A 17,653-nucleotide genomic window follows, 5' to 3' on the forward strand; every position below is an offset into this window, starting at 1 on the left:
CGTGCTCAGTCTTCACGTTGCTGGGGCGACGCGCCCTGTCCGAGCGCTGCTAGATTCAGGCGCGACGAGCAACTTCGTTCGCGCCGAGAGTCTGTCGATGTTGTCAGCGGACACGCGCGTACGTGAAGGACCGGGCCACTTGATAGCGAAGTATGCGAACGGCAAGCCGCGGCGGCTTCCGCGGCGCTCATTTTCCTTCTCGAACGAGTTCGATGGGTTTCAGGACACATTTCCTTCAATTACTTTCCTCAAGTTGTTCTACAAGTGTATTTGCATTTAAATGACAGCTTCTCGTAGAATTGATCAACACATGGAGAGCAATCCTCCCGTAACGAGCCCTACGTCACCACTGGTTATGAGCCTATCCACGTGGAGGAGCAGAGCAAAACACTCGAACAATACCGAGCACACGTTAGCGTTTGAAAAATCCAACGATAGGAGAAACTGCAACACCAAAATAGTCGCAGCCGACACGTATCATCTGTACGGCAGTATTCCAGCAAAGAAACGAATACAAGCACTAGATAAAGGAACGTCACACCAGCTATCGGGATAAAATCACTACTACCGTCATTGCAATGTTCGTCGCGATAAATCCCTGCAATGGTACTGATAATGATTCCTATGCGCGCAGTAAAACAAAAAGAACGTCGATCTCTTCAACCACTGAAGCACAAGAGAAAATGATACGTAACAAGCTGAAATAGCAGTTTTCCTGAGACTAACGAGCCTGAAGTACTCAAAACTAGCGATAAATAATGTATATATCGACGGGCAACTTTTAGCAACAAGTCCACCAAAGGCCTCCTTACTGTCAACGTTTTGACTGATACTACTAAGTAGGTCCACGTGTGGCTCCATTTATTTTAACGAATAACTCACCAGTGCCTAAGTGGATGAAGCTGCTGCTGGTTGTGGCTGCGTCGCTGTTGAGGAAGGCTCGCATGATATACCGCCCTTCGCGCCACCCACACATACAGACGTCGATCTGGGCTAGTCTAACCAGCTGAACATGTCAGAGAGACCAAACAAAAGATGCAAGAATCAATTTATGCATGCTGCAGCTGCAATTTTATTCATTAGATGTCTTGAGGATCGCTTTCTATCAGTGCATACACAACTAACACGATTTTAACTACCAAATACATTGTATAACCAACATAGATCTAGACCATTGCACACATTGAGCACCTATCGCGCTTGTTGATATTACAGTAGTACTACGCAGTATATGCTTTCACTCCAAAGGTCATTTTTGCTTTGCGTTTTAGTATTAGAGAGTAAAGCCCACATTAGTTGCAAATGGAGCCTACTCGGGGCTCTTGAATTCCGCGGTAGTGACAGCTCTAAAGGTAATGCTGATCGAAGTAGCTAACTTTCAGAATCGAAGCCAACGGTCAAATGGTATCAACATGTGTAAAGCGAAAGAATCCTTCAGCATCAAGCTTACCGTCAACTCTCTTCAAATCGCAGCAGTGGAGTCGCGATCTCGTATGACAGTTGATGGATGTTGCACCAGTCTCTTCGGGAGAGGATTGAGGTCGGGGTATGGCAATGTGCACCGTCAAGCTCAAAACGTAAGACGCCCAGCAAGTACGTGTTTACTTTCTCGGTGGACGCCTTGCCCAGCAGAATTCCGGCGCCGTCTACGACTACGTGGTCGCTGCATATGTCGCTGGGACGTTCGTTAGACCGTCGCAGCTTCTGCATTTGCGTCGACTGATGCCAAAGTCACACAGGCTGGCGTCCAGACACGATGAGAGCAGGACGTTGCGTGCGTTTACATCCCGATGCAAATCCACGTTCGTCATCGCGTACAAATTGGTTAGCACACTCGTCACCACCTTAGATATGGCGAGCTTCTGCTTGGCTCATGAGAACTGGCTCGAATATACCAATTGGATATAGCCGACAGCAAAATGAACCCGAAGACACCGCCACAACAGCCACAGCGTTGTCCACTTGCAGTAACTTTCCGAAGCCGAAGCTGGAGCGTCTTTCAATTGTGTCGCCGGAGCTGACTGGGGCTGTTAATGTCGTGTTACTGACGCGTTGCTGCACTAGAAAGTACTGCAAGTCGCCTCCTTCCGTGTGATCCTGCACTATTACCACGTGCTCCAGAGTGCTCCTCGCAATGCCATTACGCGTCACAATGGTGTCGGTCTGTAGAGCGTGCAGTAGAGGCCAAAGGGACGAAGGTAGACGCGGACAGCCCGATAGTCGCGTCAAAGTACTCGAACACTGCAGCATTTAGGGCGCCGTCGTCGTAGCTCAACGACGTCTTGGGGTCTCTGATCGACGGTCGAGACCTATACGCGCTGTCGTCACTGTCCAGATTGGAGACCGACGAGTAAGACGAGGAGCGATCCTGCCGTAGTATGAAACCCTTTACTTTTACGTTTAGGCACGAGAAATACCTCCACGGCGTCGTTGCTAAATAATAAGCGGTTCTTACGCATAGACATGTCGACTTCTCGTCGTGCTTTCCCCACGTACTGCTGGCTTCTAGCGGTAGACAACAACCGTGCCGAATGTTACGAGGTGCGTCGACGAAGAACCATGTCGGAATGTAGCAGACGCCAGCAGCACGAGCATTGAAAAGCTTTTTTAAGCCATGTATTCAGACCATGCAGGATGTCGGAATGCACGGAAGTGAAGTCCTTGCCGCTCACTAGCGCGTCGGTAGATTGGTCGCAGGTGACGCAGATTGCATGTCTGGTGTGGATGGATCGATCCTCGGGACTGGATGAGGGAGAAGTGAGCTTCTGTGCTCAAATTGCAGAGTGAGCAAGCGAACGGCAAGGACACAAAGTCCCACGTCGCCTTGGACACACGCCAGCCACAAATTAAGTTCATAAAGTACAATCGGCGACTCAGTGCACGTAATGCTCATCGCCATCTGAAGCACATTCGAGTTGTCATGGTGCACCAAGACATGATCTCAGCTGAGCGCGGGTCATCTGTCATCACCTTCGTCTGTACGTAATGCGACACAGGATGGTATTCCCGAGGATAGTTTGACCAATCCTGTTACGGTGAGCGGATGGGAACAGACGTGTAGAGTAGACACTTGTGAGGAAAGGGAGAAAAAGAAGAGTGAATTGAATAATTAGTGGTGAGGAGGCCAGAGGCCTGTACACTCTGGCGTACACTATACAATAGTATAGTTCAGTCAATCACCTTAGAGAGGTCTCAGGTACAACAGGTACAGTGTACCAGGATAGTGAGATGCATTATCCTTGACAGCCTCCCTGCATCTTTCTATCCATAACAATGAACAGATGTTCGTATGTTTAGACCGACCAAGCTAGGTGAAATTGGGAAACTGACCGTCAGTTAGGTATTTGGCAGTATCCACAACACAACCGGGTTAGCTGATCCAAGACTTGCCTCCGTGGTTTTGCTACGGCTGGAAGTCAGGACGACGGTTGGGCGATATGGCTAGAACAAACCAAACGGCAGGTAAAAGTACCGGTGGTAAAACCCCAAGAAAACAGCTCGCTAGCAAAGCTAAGCGTAAGGCTGTAGATTCTGTGACTAGTGATGGTAGATACGTCACCACTGTCAAGAAATGGGATGTTGCAATGATCGTGGATCGCCGTAAGGGACCGCTCGGGTTTGAGTACCGTGTCTTTTGGATCAACAAGAAAGCCAAGAGCCGCAAGGGCTACCTTCGCTCATGGGAGCCTAGGAAACAACTCCGCGAGGATGGCTTTACCAAACATCTTCACCTCATTGACCGCTGGAAAAGGAGCAATCTCAAAGATCTGGAGTCTTTCTGCGAGGGCAGTGATGAAGATAAGAAGCTGATTGGTGCCAGCGCAACAGGGCGCTGCATGTTTGAGGCTCTCAAGGTTGCTGCTTCACTGGCAGGACGACCAGACATTGTGACCGACGCAGATATCGACGTATTCGCAGCTGAAACGCTAGCCAAGTACAATGTGGACATCGATAGGGGCACTACATGGAAGGTGTTTCTCGTCTTCCTTCGCAAGCTCCGCGACGATGGTCGAGACTTCATCTTCAGAGCTATTGAGCGTGACAACTTTTGCACCATGTGGATACGTAGGCCAGAGCCTGTTGGGCAAGCATGACCTTTTGGACGGCATCTATCTCGTCGCTGCGTACAACCACCAGTTCGTTGGACACTGCTTCGTGCTAACCGTCAACGGGGATCATCGTGTCGTATACGACAAGGGGAAACAGCTTGCAGTGGATGATGAGGAGATGAACTGGATCCACTACTTTGCCTTCATTCGTCTGTTTATCGCTTTCAAGAAGGAGTAGCTTGTAGCCTTAGCGGTTGGGATTTCGGCAGGTTTGCCCAGTTAATACCGTTTGTCCTGTCATATGGTTGTCTTGCATGGATTGCTGCTACATATGCCTATTATAATTCGGTGCTAGACCAGGGAAACCTCAGTGAGGAGAAAACCTTTGTGCGAACAAAATATAAAACCCAGTGGGAAAAAATAAAAGAACGCAATTGGATTAGGCATGCTTCATGCATTAGTGTTATTCTCGCACACTATGCGGAAGTCCGTAAAGCATTCAGGGATTTCATCCTGAGCTTGGTCCTTAGTTCTTTAAACTGATGCTTATCTAAAGCTTTTGTGAAGATGTCAGCCACCATCTCTTTGGTATTGCAATAGGCGACGGAGAATTCGTGTCGCTCAACTTTCTCTTGTACGAAACAGTAGCGTACGTGTATGTGCTTTGATCGTCCGTGAAGTTCCGGGTTGTAGCAGATTTTAATGCAGCTCTGGTTGTCCTCATGAATAAGGTTGGCCTGTGTTGTGGCAAAGCCTAACTCTGGGAGGAGCAGTTTGAGGAATATCATCTCTTGCATGCAATGGCACAGGGCGATATACTCTGCCTCTGTTGTTGAGAGAACCACAGTGTGGTGCTTGCGCGAAAGCCATGAAATTGGACTGCTTGCGAGCATAGTCACATATCCGCCGACGGAGCGTCTCGTGTCGGGGCAGTTGGCATAGTCAGAGTCACTGCGAAGCCGAGGAGATGCTTGCCGTCGAGGGCTGCGCACACGCGGGCCTTCCAGACATCAAAGTTCTCTGCGCCGATAAGACGCGGGAAGTCGTCGCTTGAGGCTTGGCTTGAGCTCATAACCTGTTACGGTGAGCGGATGGGAACAGACGTGTAGAGTAGACACTTGTGAGGAAAGGGAGAAAAAGAAGAGTGAATTGAATAATTAGTGGTGAGGAGGCCAGAGGCCTGTACACTCTGGCGTACACTATACAATAGTATAGTTCAGTCAATCACCTTAGAGAGGTCTCAGGTACAACAGGTACAGTGTACCAGGATAGTGAGATGCATTATCCTTGACAAATCCCGACGCAGGATTCATAAACTCGCCACTTCAGATCGTCGTCAAGCCGCTCGTGGAAGCACCGCTCATTGTCACATCTGTCTAGCAGCTCAATCGATACCCCATCCAGCTTTGCATCGTGCGCACGTTTATACACATATTGCGTGACATGAAACCAGCACATGAGAACTGTGCTATTAGGTAGCTCGCTACTGCTGGCGTTGTACTGAGCTTTATTAGCGTCCATCTTGTCAAGGTCGGGGCGAAAAATGCACGTTGAAGAACTCAATAATCACGCGTTTTAGAAAAGCCAAGTACCAAGCAACAACTTCTTGGGGACGCTGTGACGTACAGCAGTACAGAATAGGCAAGAAGCCCTCAGCACGATCTGAAATACCGACAACTGAAGCTGAGTATTTCTGCTTTACGCAGTCGTGTGTAGTGTCCAGGTGCGATACTGCTGTAAGGGGAGGAGTCTGTTACGCATCCACATGGCGCTTCAGTAGTCTAGTACATGTTAAGCCAATACGAAATGGGTTACCCAGCTCGCCAGTGCCAAGGGATGGCTCACCAGCGCCATCCACCACTTTTGTATCACAAAACACTAGCAATGAATCAGGATCTCGATCCCAAGCTCTAGTTGAAGCTCCACAATCGTACATGCACTGTCGACAAATCTTGAGAGCAGGTTCCATAGAGTCCGGCCTATTTTTGTAACACCAGCCTTTCTGGAAGCTCTGCATCAGCGCTAGCTGGGGAGGTGACCCACCAATTCTCTGGCCTCTTATCTCACGACACAGAAAGGAGTATAGTGCTTGTGCAACCATTGAAGGGGTGTTTTCAAGCTTACTGACAAGGTAGCATTTCATTTCATTAGTCAGTTTTGCTGTTGCAGGAGATGGCGGGGCATCGTCAGCCATTAGGTGTGCACATTGCTCAAATACAATCATTCCTTCACTTTCTTGGTATTCTAGTAGCTTGTAGCGGCAGTAGCAGCGTTCCCCAGATGCCTTGCAGCGCGTTGACTTGTATTTTGTCACTATGTTGCGCAGTTCATGCCGTGTTGTCGCCAGATTGTCTTCGTAGCGCTCAATGTGGTCTATCGTGCAATGATGTAGCTCACTGGTCGGACGTTAAAATGCTAGTAGGGCAGCTGAAAAGTCGGAATACAACATAGTGTCTCCGGAACTAATCATTCTATGAAAGCCGCCCAGTGCGCACCACGAGTTTATCCTTCATGTTGTGCTCAATTCGTTCAGTAAGAATGTCGTTATGTTCTAGGTCTTACCGCAGTGCTATAAAATCAAGCCCAGACGAGTCCTGGTGAAATTAACTTGTATTTGTGGCTGTGCTGGCTCATTTGCGAAACCTCCCGTATTTTTAGTGTGGTGTGTTGCCCCTTTTGTTGGTGTGCCTTTTTTTACTAAGTATTGCAACTCTTAACATTTTTTGTTTTAAAGCAAAAATAAATGGTGCAAGAGCCTTTGTCCGCTTGCTGGATCACTGGGCACGCGTCTTACCCCCGACCACGCGACAGCAAAGAGCTCTCAAGCTCGGTAGGAGGGTCTTACAGACAGCGACAGATTTAGGCGGCATCCCTGACTGCCACCCCCTATAATAAATTGTGCGACGGAAAAGACGGCATCTATAAAAATCAAGACCTTGATTGATCGAAAAATCTGAATTCGAACAAGAAAACTGATTGAAAACCGAATATGCTGCAAAAATCTCAGGATATTGAGGAATAGCCTTTTTAAAGCTAAGAATTACTGTGTTCGCCGGAATGTCGTTCCAAGCGCCAATTGTAGCCCGAATCGCACGAATTCGCTTTTGCTTGCCCATTATGCCGGACCAATTAGTCCGCATTTTCGCTTGTAGCGGCCCCATGACCCCGACATCCAGGACACGCTGCTGTGCTGTTTGGAGGCAGTGGAACTACGGTGGTATTAGCTTCTTCAGCTACAACCGTATCCGGCTTCTGAAACTTGACACTCAAAGTTGTTAAGAAGCAGGACAGTGGGTCCTTCTACCTCATATTTCAGTAAGCTTCTTAGCATAGAATTCCCAAGTTATTGCGTCCATCCAGGCGCTCTCCTGGATAGTGTAGAAATGCCCGAGTGGACAATTCTGGAGCTCGTTGGCTTCAATTCGACCTCCAATCTTACCACACACGATGAACAGAATGGGTAACTTTTTCTGCAAAAAAAAATAATTAATGAAAAATATTACATCATTCGGAAAAAAAAGTAAAAACTTACCGTCCGCGCGAGTTGTAAGTACTGCCGTCATCCATCCTGCGTGCTTCGACGTGTTTGCCAATCGAGCAGCGTCCCGCCGTTCCCGACCAGCCCAAATGCGTGAGGGTGGCATGTCGAAGTTAATCGCAGTTTCATCCCCTTTAAAATTTCTGACGACCCATAATCTTCGTAGGTCCTCCAAAACGCAAGGGCACACTAAGCACGAGTTTCTTCCAAGTCCTTCGCACTCTTCTTCGTTGGTTGGGGCTTCTGATACGTAAATCCATGTCTACAGCCTAAAGAATCAAATATTTAAAAATTATTACATTATAACTTTCAAAATACCGGTTTGCGAGACGTTCGCACATACGCTGCAGTGCTAGCAGATCGCTCCTCTTGTCTATCATGTAGTTTGTCACCCAATTAGGCTCAATATTGCCACATGTACTACATTATGCCGCGTGTTGTAAGTGCCTAATACTCACAGTTTTATGGACAAAGTTAGTAAAAAAATATTAGGTAATCACAACATTAACTTCACCGATTTTGGAGTTACCATTAACCCCTGCCGGTAACGCAAAAACCGGCATTTCATAGCCGCTCCATAGTAAACAGTGGCAATTAATATCCAATCAAAAAAAATCCAATCATCTTATCGTAAAAATTGAATGGTTACATCAGCTCGCTACCTAATTCTTTGTATGGCTTGCTCATTTTACACTATCCGCGAAAAGTGGGACGCCGTTCGCAGGATGCAAGAGATTTGGGTGGAGAAGATAGCCCGTGAGCTGCTGACCTTTAGCGGCCACGTCACCTCCAAGACGATGAAGGGGCAGGGATGTAAGGAGCTGTTCCCCGACATCTCTGCTATCATCACCTTCATGAAGGACAAGCGGCGTGAGGAGCAGGTGAGTATGGAATGCAATGTGTGTGCTTTTGTATATATTACCTGTAGACCAGTTTATATAAGAAATATCACCTAATGTTACCTTCTGAGACAAATGATATTAAATATCAACTAAGTTTTAGTTAAAACGATAATGTATTTTTCAAAGATAGCATAATCTGTGTAAATCTACCAGCCATATGTCATTAACGTTCGACTAGCTGAAGTATTAATAATCAACCGTGAGAGAGATGGAGCCCGGGACGATTGTGAGAGTGACGGCAAGGTTGGTGTGGTGTGTTGGTACTGCTGAGCGCATTAATCTAGCGTCACATTCTACAGGTTTATTAGACGCACGATGTGGACGCGGTTTTCGGCAGAGAACAAGAAAAATACCTTGATTTCGCTCTATCGACTATAAACAACTGCAAACGTTTGCAGTTTTCCATCCCGATCGGCTTTGTCTGTGTCACAGTGAAATACGACACCTTTGCCGGTCCAAGTTGGCGGTACTCTACACCTTTGCCAGTCCAAATCGGCGACAGTGTAAAGCAAAGTGGAACGTCCCGTAATTAATTTTTTTTAATTTTTGAATTTATTTTTTTAGAAAAAGCCTGTCATGCAAAGTTGATTTAGTGTAGTGCAAAACTTTACGTGCCGTACTCCATAGGTTCGCTACGAATAGCTGCCGCCACTGACAACGCACAGTGGCGCGCCATCTTGTTAACCAAGCGCAGATTCATACATGGCAAGCTATGCTCTGCAGCGTTTTCAAGCAAGCTGCATCCGGCGGTCGTGGCGCTTTGACCGCAGGTGCTGACACGAAACTTCCAAAGTCGAAGTGCAGCATCTCCTGCATCTGCACGAGCGTGTATTGGCAGTTATCCTCCAGGTATTCTACGAGGGCCTCCTCCATCTCCGGCGTGCACTTAGTGCATGTCGCCCGCGCGCCGCCTCTCTTCTTGATGTCCGGGGTTCCTCGCTCGACGATAGTCCGAGCCGTTGTAGCTGGAATTCCGTTGCAATCGGCTACTAAGGCCCAGTCCTGCCCAGCCTTGTGTGCGTCGAGAACGCGTGTCCGGGCCGCGAGGCCATGCTTTGGTTCTGTTGGCATGATGCCAGAAGAAGAGGTTTTGATGCCGACCACCAGTTAGCTCTGCACTAAATCGCCATTGCTCTAAAGTCAATTTTTGAAAATAAAAATTAAAAATTTCTTTGTCACTTAAGTTACTTCACACCGCTTTGCTTTACACTGTCGCCGATTTGGACTGGCAAAGGTGTAGAGTAATGTGGTGAAGTGGTATTTGAAGTAGCACAAATTTTCCTGAAGTAAATCTACAATTTTGTTACTTATAAAAAAATGTTGAGTAAACGGTTTCTTTGCAGTTCAAAGGGGATCCTGTGCAGATCAAAATGGTGAGGAGTTCCTCATTCTTGCTTTGGAGTCCTACTTATCAAGTTGTCCCCTGCACACTGCCTCCCCGTGCCGATGTCGACAACCCACTCTGCTGCTGCCAAGACCCGCGTTCTTGATGCATTCCGCGAGGGGGGAACTGGCAGCTGGCTGTAGAGCACAACGGAATCCCCGAGTCAACCAGCCGCCAAATCATAGCCACAGGTCGGGTGGAGCCTCTGCCACGCAGTGGGCCACGCATCTCCTGCACTAAGTGCACACCTGAGATGGAGGCTGCCCTAGAAGAGAATATCGACGATAACTGCACGTACACCCTCGAGCAGATGGCCGCGATGCTGCACTTTGACTTCGGCGTGCGGCTCAGCTTGTCCACCATCAGCAAAAAACTGACGGGGAACCTGTTCACGCTGAAGCAGGTATACAAGGTTATATTACAATTGAGTATTGATGTACACTCACAAGCTAAATGTATGTGTATACCATGTATACAGGTCCACGTGGAGCCCAAACCTTCAATAATGAAGCTAATTAGACCAAGAGAAAGGAGTTTCTGAAAAGCTTAGAACCCATATACTTGACGGAGACTTCGTAGTGTCCTATGATTTAACCAACTTCAACGTATACTGCAGACGAAGCCAAGGGAGCGCCAAAAAGGGAGAGCGAGCTACGCTGGTTTTACCCCCGTCCAAAGGTCCGAATCTGCCGATACAATGTGCCGTATCAACGGGGATGGTCTTGGGGCAATATTGCCTGTAGCGCGGCAGCATCAAAATGGAGCAGAATGCTGCTTTTGTCGAGGAGATCCATGCTAAAGTGAAGGCCTCAGACACCTACCAATACCTTTTTTACGACAAAAAGATCGTCGTTGTGCTGGATAACGCCCCACCACATAATCAAACGGAGGCGTGCGTAGCGGAGCATGAAGATCTCGTCTTGCTTCGCTTGGCACTCTACTCGCCAATGTGCAGCCCAATTGAGGGTAAGTGTATGTAAGGTGAGGCTGTTTAACTTTGTCTAATGCTTATATTATTATCCAAACAGGTTGTTTCAGTGTACTCAAAGGAAAGATCAAGAATGATCTTGCACTTGCGCGAGAGGATCTCGTTGCTTCACGCCCACGCGGGCAGCAGGGAGAGGCGCGTTTTGGAGCGTGCTGCTAGGCGTCACAGGCTGCATGACCTTGCGTTTGGTTGCAAAATTGGCTCTGCACTGCCAGCACGCAGTGGCAGCTGCTGAACGCATGGATGATATGCGTTATGGGGCGTGATCAGCGTCGTTTTGGGCTTGCGCCACTTTTGTCTACGATTTCCTCACTTTGCTGCGCAATTTTTTTTATCAAATTTAAACTTTACTTTTCCGCTTTCATTTTATTTAACTATTTTCTTTTTACAATATTTGCTGTTCATATTGCTCTACAGTACCGCCAACTTGGACCGGCAAAGGTGTAGAGCAAATACTTGCCATTTTTAAAGCCTGTCATCACTACTGCTGTTCTAGAGCTTGACCGAAAGAGTTCTTTGGTGAGTCCTCGGATCACTCAGCAGAGGGAAAGGTGGAAAGAAATGTACTTAAGTGGGGAAAGCATCAAATAATATCATCTATTAATAGTATCTAATATTTTCAAGTTTTTCAAGCTAATATTAAAATATTATGCTAACTTTTGAAAACTGAGCTACTATTAATATCGAAAATAGTACTACTACTGTCATAAATATCAAATGATATTTGGTTCTTAGGTTGCACAGCTGTGGAGTGCGCAGTTTTGATGTGGCAAACACAGCTATTGCTACGTGTATTAATAAGAAGTTGAAGTCTTCAATGGCGGACGACGCTCGCGCGTTTAAGCGACAGAAGCTCGCGACGAGCACAGACGCTGATACGACACCCTCTGAACTGGGCTTCTACTTGAATAGACTGAAAACTGCCCCAGCCTCCCATAACTGTGCGTAAACCCCTCTGTCCTGCGTTCTCTTCATTTTACTAAGGTACACACTTTTGGTCTGCCATTCTCAGTGCACGCCAAGCGTCTGAGCGATCTGTTAGAGGGAGACTTTTCCCGATGCTTACTGACCAACTATATGTTCGATCTGCCGTGGCTGTTCACCGAATGTCCCCGACTTAAGGAAGTGCCAGTTGTGCTGGTGCACGGAGAGAGAGACCGACAGGGGTTAGTGACTCGCGCAACACTGATTTTAATTATCAATTAATGACGTTTTTGTTGTTATGTTGCGGCTGCAGAATGACGAAAGAGTGTCGAGATTACTCCAATGTGACGCCTGTGGCGCCGCCGCTGCCTATTCCATACGGAACGCACCATACCAAGATGCTGGTGGCGCTATACCCGGAGAGAGTGCGGGTGGCGATCTTCACAGCTAACTTCCTGTCCAACGACTGGAATACCAAGACGCAGGGCTTATGGTACCAGGACTTTGGGCTCAAGGTTCTTACTGACAGCGACGAGGAAGAGAAAGAGGCTGTCGCCAAAAGTTCTAGTGACTTTGAGGCAGATCTGGTCCACTACCTGTCGTCGCTGGGAGCGCCAGTCAAGCTGTTTTGTGGAGAACTCAAGCGATTCGACTTCTCAAGTGCAAGAGTTGCGTTGGTTCCATCCGTTCCTGGTGTTCACAAAGGCAAAGGTGGGGGGGGGTGAGATAGAGGATGGAGCTGTGATCACGTGCACTTATAGTTTTTATACTGGATAGATATGGAAAAGTACGGACATCTCCGCGTGCGCAAGTAAGTTTTGCATGCTCCTCTTTGAAATTTCGGAGTGTGGATCATTTACCTAACCGTGTGTGCATTGCTCGTGCCTGACCAGACTTCTGAAAATGTACAAAATCCCTCCGACAGACAATCCGTTGATATGCCAGGTACGTGAATGCGTGGAACCTCTCGAATTAAATGTTGCAACTTGTCAAACTCACCCGATATATGTTATGTCTATGTAGTTTTCTAGCTTGGGATCCCTTGACGAGAAGTGGCTCTTTGGAGAGTTTGCAGAGAGCTTGTTGCCAGGGAAGAAACATATCTCGTCCACATCCATGCCAGTTCAAGCACTGCACGTAATTTGGCCCGCGGTTGAAGATGTGGTAAGCCTGCCTTTCAACACTTTCAAGCTTTTGCTCAAGCATAAACTATTTATCTGATAATGTACAGAGAAACTCGCTCGAGGGATGGAACTCTGGGCGCTCGATCCCTTGTCCATTGAAGAACATGAAGCCATTCCTGCACAAATACCTGCGGAAGTGGATGCCGCCGGCAGAACTTCACCGCCAAAACGCCATGCCACACATCAAGTCGTACGCTCGCTTTAACGCGAGCGAGGATAAAGCAGGGGAGCTAGACTGGGCCATCGTCACCAGCTCAAACTTGAGCAAAGCGGCGTGGGGCTCGCTCCAGAAGAACAAGACGCAGTTCATGATCCGGTCGTATGAGCTCGGTGTCATGTTCTTGCCTCCTCTATTGGGACGTCACAGCAATGCAGGAACTTCACCACGTCTTGTGACGATTGGGAGTAAAGCGGCTGAACATTCCGACGTAGCAGAACAACCGACAGAGCTGTTGCCACTCCCGTACAGCTTCCCATTGACGACCTACAATCCGAAAAATGACGAACCATGGGTCTGGGATCTCGTACGAGAAAAACCAGATATCTTTGGCAACGCCTACATCCCTCACTAAGCATAAAATAAAAAGAAAACGAAGATGAGTAGAAGTCTCAGTTTAGTTGATCGCCCAGTCTTGGGACGATCAAAGACACAATTAGCTGCCGTAGGGTCGGGCGCAGTGGCGTTTGGTCAATGAAACGGACCTTCAAGTGAAGCAAGATCTGAAGTTCAAGCGGCCAAGATGAAGGCAACGACGTGTGTCAGGTGAGCGTTAAGCTGCGTTGGCAGAGAACAGTGGACTGACTAAGTGTCGTGTGGCTTGAACTGTAGGGTGGTTCTTCCGACGGACGAGCTAGTTCGAATGGAGTGCGCTGCCACGATGACGGTTGCTGATCTCGTGAGGACGCTGGAGAAACGTGCCAGTTTTCAGAAAACCAATGGAGTCGACGGAAACAGAGACGTCGGCTCTTGTGGTGATAATAATTGTGACAGCGATCCAGCTACTGAGACGGCGTTGGATTGTCGTTCAATCTCGCAATTGTCTCGAGGAAAGCTAACTCTAGTTCGGATGGAATCAGGTGCAACAGAACTGGGGAATGAGCTGTCATTAGGGCTCAAATACTGATGGATATCTTGCTTTTTGACCACGCAGAACTCAAGGACCAGGCGCTTGTGGTCGATGAAGTGGAAGAGCTGGATATTCTCGAGTTTCAACTTGCTAGTATAGACACTCCAGAGTGGATTCCCGATCGTAGCTTTCGGCGCTCCCGCAGGATCTCGCCGATCATCAACTCGTCGTCTCATAAGGTGCTGGAAGCAGCTCGACCAGTCTCAACGACTTTACTTCCATTGCACCAAGTGAAACAAGACCGGGCTTTTCGAGAGGAGACATCGACGAACCAAAGCACAACAAACCATCCACTGGTGAGGTTTAAGGATCTAATTCAGCACTCCCAGGTGATTCGATCACGTCTTCGAACGCGACCACGGAATAAGAAGAAGCGCTTGCTGTTTACTCGTTTTCAAGCGGTCAGACGCAACGCCAAACAGCGAAAAAATACGGCTCGTGTCCTTCTTCGGGCGGGGATGCAGCTGATCGAGCTCATCCATCTATTTCATAAGGACGTGCGAGGATTGGTGTTTCTTCTGCGTGATGCGATTCTGGGTGGTAACACCTTGAGCATATGCGAGTTGTTGTCATTGGTGAGGAGGATGGTCAAGACATTGACTCATCTAAATCTTGATTCGAGTGCATCCGCGTCTTTTCTAGAGGAAGATAACGAGAGTTTGGTTCGAAGATTGTCATGGGATATTGCTGGCAAGGACGGAGGCGTCACTGTTATTCTGGAAGGATGGGTGGTCACTGCAGAGTGGGGACCCTTCTGGAGATCACAGCGCAAGGAATATGCGTGTCTGTGTGACAACCACGTCCTCTACTTTTTCTCGAGTCGAACGCATTGTGCGGACTTTGTGTTCGAACTGGGACGGCTACGAGACGGCAGCGTATCGGACACCAGCAAACGTCTAATGAAAGCCAGCAGCTCGCTAAGCCAGATTGATCTCTCCGAGACCGACTGGAGTGTGAGGAAAAGCATCCAAGAAGAGGAGTCGGGAACGGTGCATCGCAATGCCTTCGCGTTCTTCGACCCAACTGGCAGGATGCGACTGGTGTTGGACGTAAGTTCTGGCGCCGAAGCTACAAGGTGGGCAAGGCTGATCTCTGCTGAGATGAGCCAAAGCAAAGTATTCGCACGAATGCGCGAACTGAATGATGAACCTGCGAGATCGTCAGAAGACCCCGATCCATTTGCCACATGGACAGAGATATTGACGCATGCCACTGCGAATGCTAACGATCAGCAGTCCTTGATGATCCCGCTGCATTCGCTGTACTCGCAGATGGACCGACGAAACGGGACAGCACGAGAAGAACGCTACAAGTCGTGGATACTTGGTCAAGCTTTGAAAGATTTGCAGCGCGATTGCGTTAAGATTAATGGTCTTGTGCTTGCTGGGGCTTCGCTGGAAGCGAATATCCTTGCGCTGACACTTGAGATCTTGAAGTGCACGGAAGCGGAACAAACTTTCGCGTCGAAAACACGAGCAGGAGACGCAGCTATGTTTGCAGAAGAGATGACTGCGCTACGGTTTGCCCGTCAAGTGATAATCTACAGCTCGCGCACTCATGGCGGAGGGGATATCCTCGACGCCTTACATCTTCTGTTTGGCAATGAAAAGTATTGCATCTGTCCAGACGCACCATCAATGGAGCCGATTGACATCAACGTCTCGAAGGAGGAGAACTCTGAAGTGCCTCTCAGTGCTCGCATCACAATGAAAATGACCTATCGCGTGATTCCGACGGATTCGATTGGCCCCATGGATGAACAAGCTGATAGCTTTATCCAAAATCAAGAGGCGGATCGAGAGTTTAAGATCGTAGGAATATACTCACAGAAAGTGAGTTGCCACTTTATCGAGGGGAACGACATTGAAGGGAGCGTTCAACTACAAGCTGCAGGCTGAGAAAAATGGTACTAACGTCTTAAAGAGTACGCTGAAATCCTCTTGGATCTTCCTAACGGCAATACCCACCACGGATTCGACGGTTGTGTCGATACATCCGAGGACTTCACGACGTCTGCATACTCGAGAGCTGTGGAGGTCTCGGTGGAGGTAAGAGTGCTTGGTACACTGCTTGGCTCGTTCTGTTTATCAACTGGTGTTGGAATGACACCGCCTTGAGCTGAAGACAGGGAGTTTACGGCCTTGTCTTGAGCAATTTCGAGAGCACGTAGCTGGATTGGTCTCAGAAACTGATCAGTAGCGTTCACAACGCGCAGAGCTTCGATGATCTCGTCTTCCGATAACTTGAGTTCTGCTTCGTCTGAATCACTGCAGGAGCTAAACACATACCGATTCCAGTTCAATAACTTGACTGACCATTTCTTGACTAGCTCTTTGTTGGGTGCGAAGAACACAACGTGATAGCTGCCACTTAGTGACTGTGAGGACGATGAGAGAGCGACTTGTGGCCTGTGTAACCTCGTCGGTTCAACGCGTTTAGCGGTGCTATCGTCGTCCTCATCGTTGCTTTCTGAACTCGAACTCGAAGTGTCTTCTACGAAGTGTTGCGTCGGTGGCACCTTGACAGCGCGCGCTTTTATCTCGAAGATGTTGAGCGAGTACATGGCGTTAACTTCGATGCGATGGCTGGTTAGCTGGAACGATTCCACGGGCGCGTCAAGAGCACATGGTGAACGGTAGCCGCGAAGGTAGCCTTCTTCGACGATATAGTAGAGGATACGTGAGTAGACCGGGCTTCTGGCGTCAGACATCTGCCTCCATGCAGGGCGAGAGTCTTGAAAGCACGCTTCAACTGGTACACGGATCAAGTAGCCCTCCATTTTGAATCGGTTGTCGAGAGTGGCCTAAATGAAAGCTGGGGAAGTCGAGTCGAAGTTTTTTAATGCGCTCGTCCTTTTGAAAATGGTTTGAGAAGATCTCCACATTCCTGGACCAAAGGTTCGATTGGAGGTAAGTCGAATAATGAACGAGGCCATAACGGAACCACTAGTCAGATGTTTCACTTGAAACGCTCGAGGTAGAATTAGCTAGAGGACGCAGCCAAGTTGACAGACACATCCACGACAACAACGGATCGCGAAGCAATACTGGCGATGAGAAGGCCAAAGGCTTGCAAAGCTTGCTGGCAGGGGCTAATGTGCTCCGTAGCTCATGCGACAGTCTTTCTGCCCAACAAATTTAACTGACTGACTGAACATGACCCGTTGCACTGCGCTATATGCCCTCATCATATCCCCTGTTGATTTGCCTGTTTGTTTCCTGATGTGTGTAAGCGAAAAGTCTTGCCGGAATCCAGAAATCTGTAGCGCGAAGAAACGATTGAAACCTGTAACGCGAAGAAACTAATACTCGATGTGGCGCTCGAAGCTGCAACCACTTCTTTCTGTGACAGACTGAATTTTCCATCGTTTAAGCCTTTAAAATTTTTGTAAGATGTAGTAAAAGCTTGAAGTCTTCTAGCTTTTCAGTAAACTCGTAACATTGCAGGTCAATTGAGAAAATAGTTGTCCTACAAATATTGCTGGTGTCATCCAGGTTTATTGCATTTTGTCAAAATCTGCCTCATTAATTTCATGCTGACCGCGAAGCCTGGCGTCG

The 17,653-nt window shown here is 48.1% G+C and overlaps 1 protein-coding gene across 1 annotated transcript; it reads left to right on the forward strand.

Annotated features, from left to right (window-relative positions):
- Window positions 1-11,666: 11,666 nt before the first annotated feature.
- Window positions 11,667-16,728, forward strand: PITG_00686 (tyrosyl-DNA phosphodiesterase, putative; the record flags this gene model as incomplete). The annotated part of the gene is made up of 10 exons (XM_002909214.1): window positions 11,667-11,802; window positions 11,874-12,027; window positions 12,099-12,496; window positions 12,563-12,596; window positions 12,817-12,949; window positions 13,017-13,432; window positions 13,799-13,941; window positions 14,121-15,928; window positions 16,022-16,144; window positions 16,690-16,728. 10 exons carry the CDS (start codon window positions 11,679-11,681, stop codon window positions 16,726-16,728), a joined length of 3,372 nt encoding a protein of 1,123 aa, XP_002909260.1.
- Window positions 16,729-17,653: the final 925 nt, after the last annotated feature.

Source organism: Phytophthora infestans, genomic scaffold (genome assembly GCF_000142945.1).
Source record: "Phytophthora infestans T30-4 supercont1.1 genomic scaffold, whole genome shotgun sequence".
Classification (NCBI taxonomy): domain Eukaryota; phylum Oomycota; class Peronosporomycetes; order Peronosporales; family Peronosporaceae; genus Phytophthora; species Phytophthora infestans.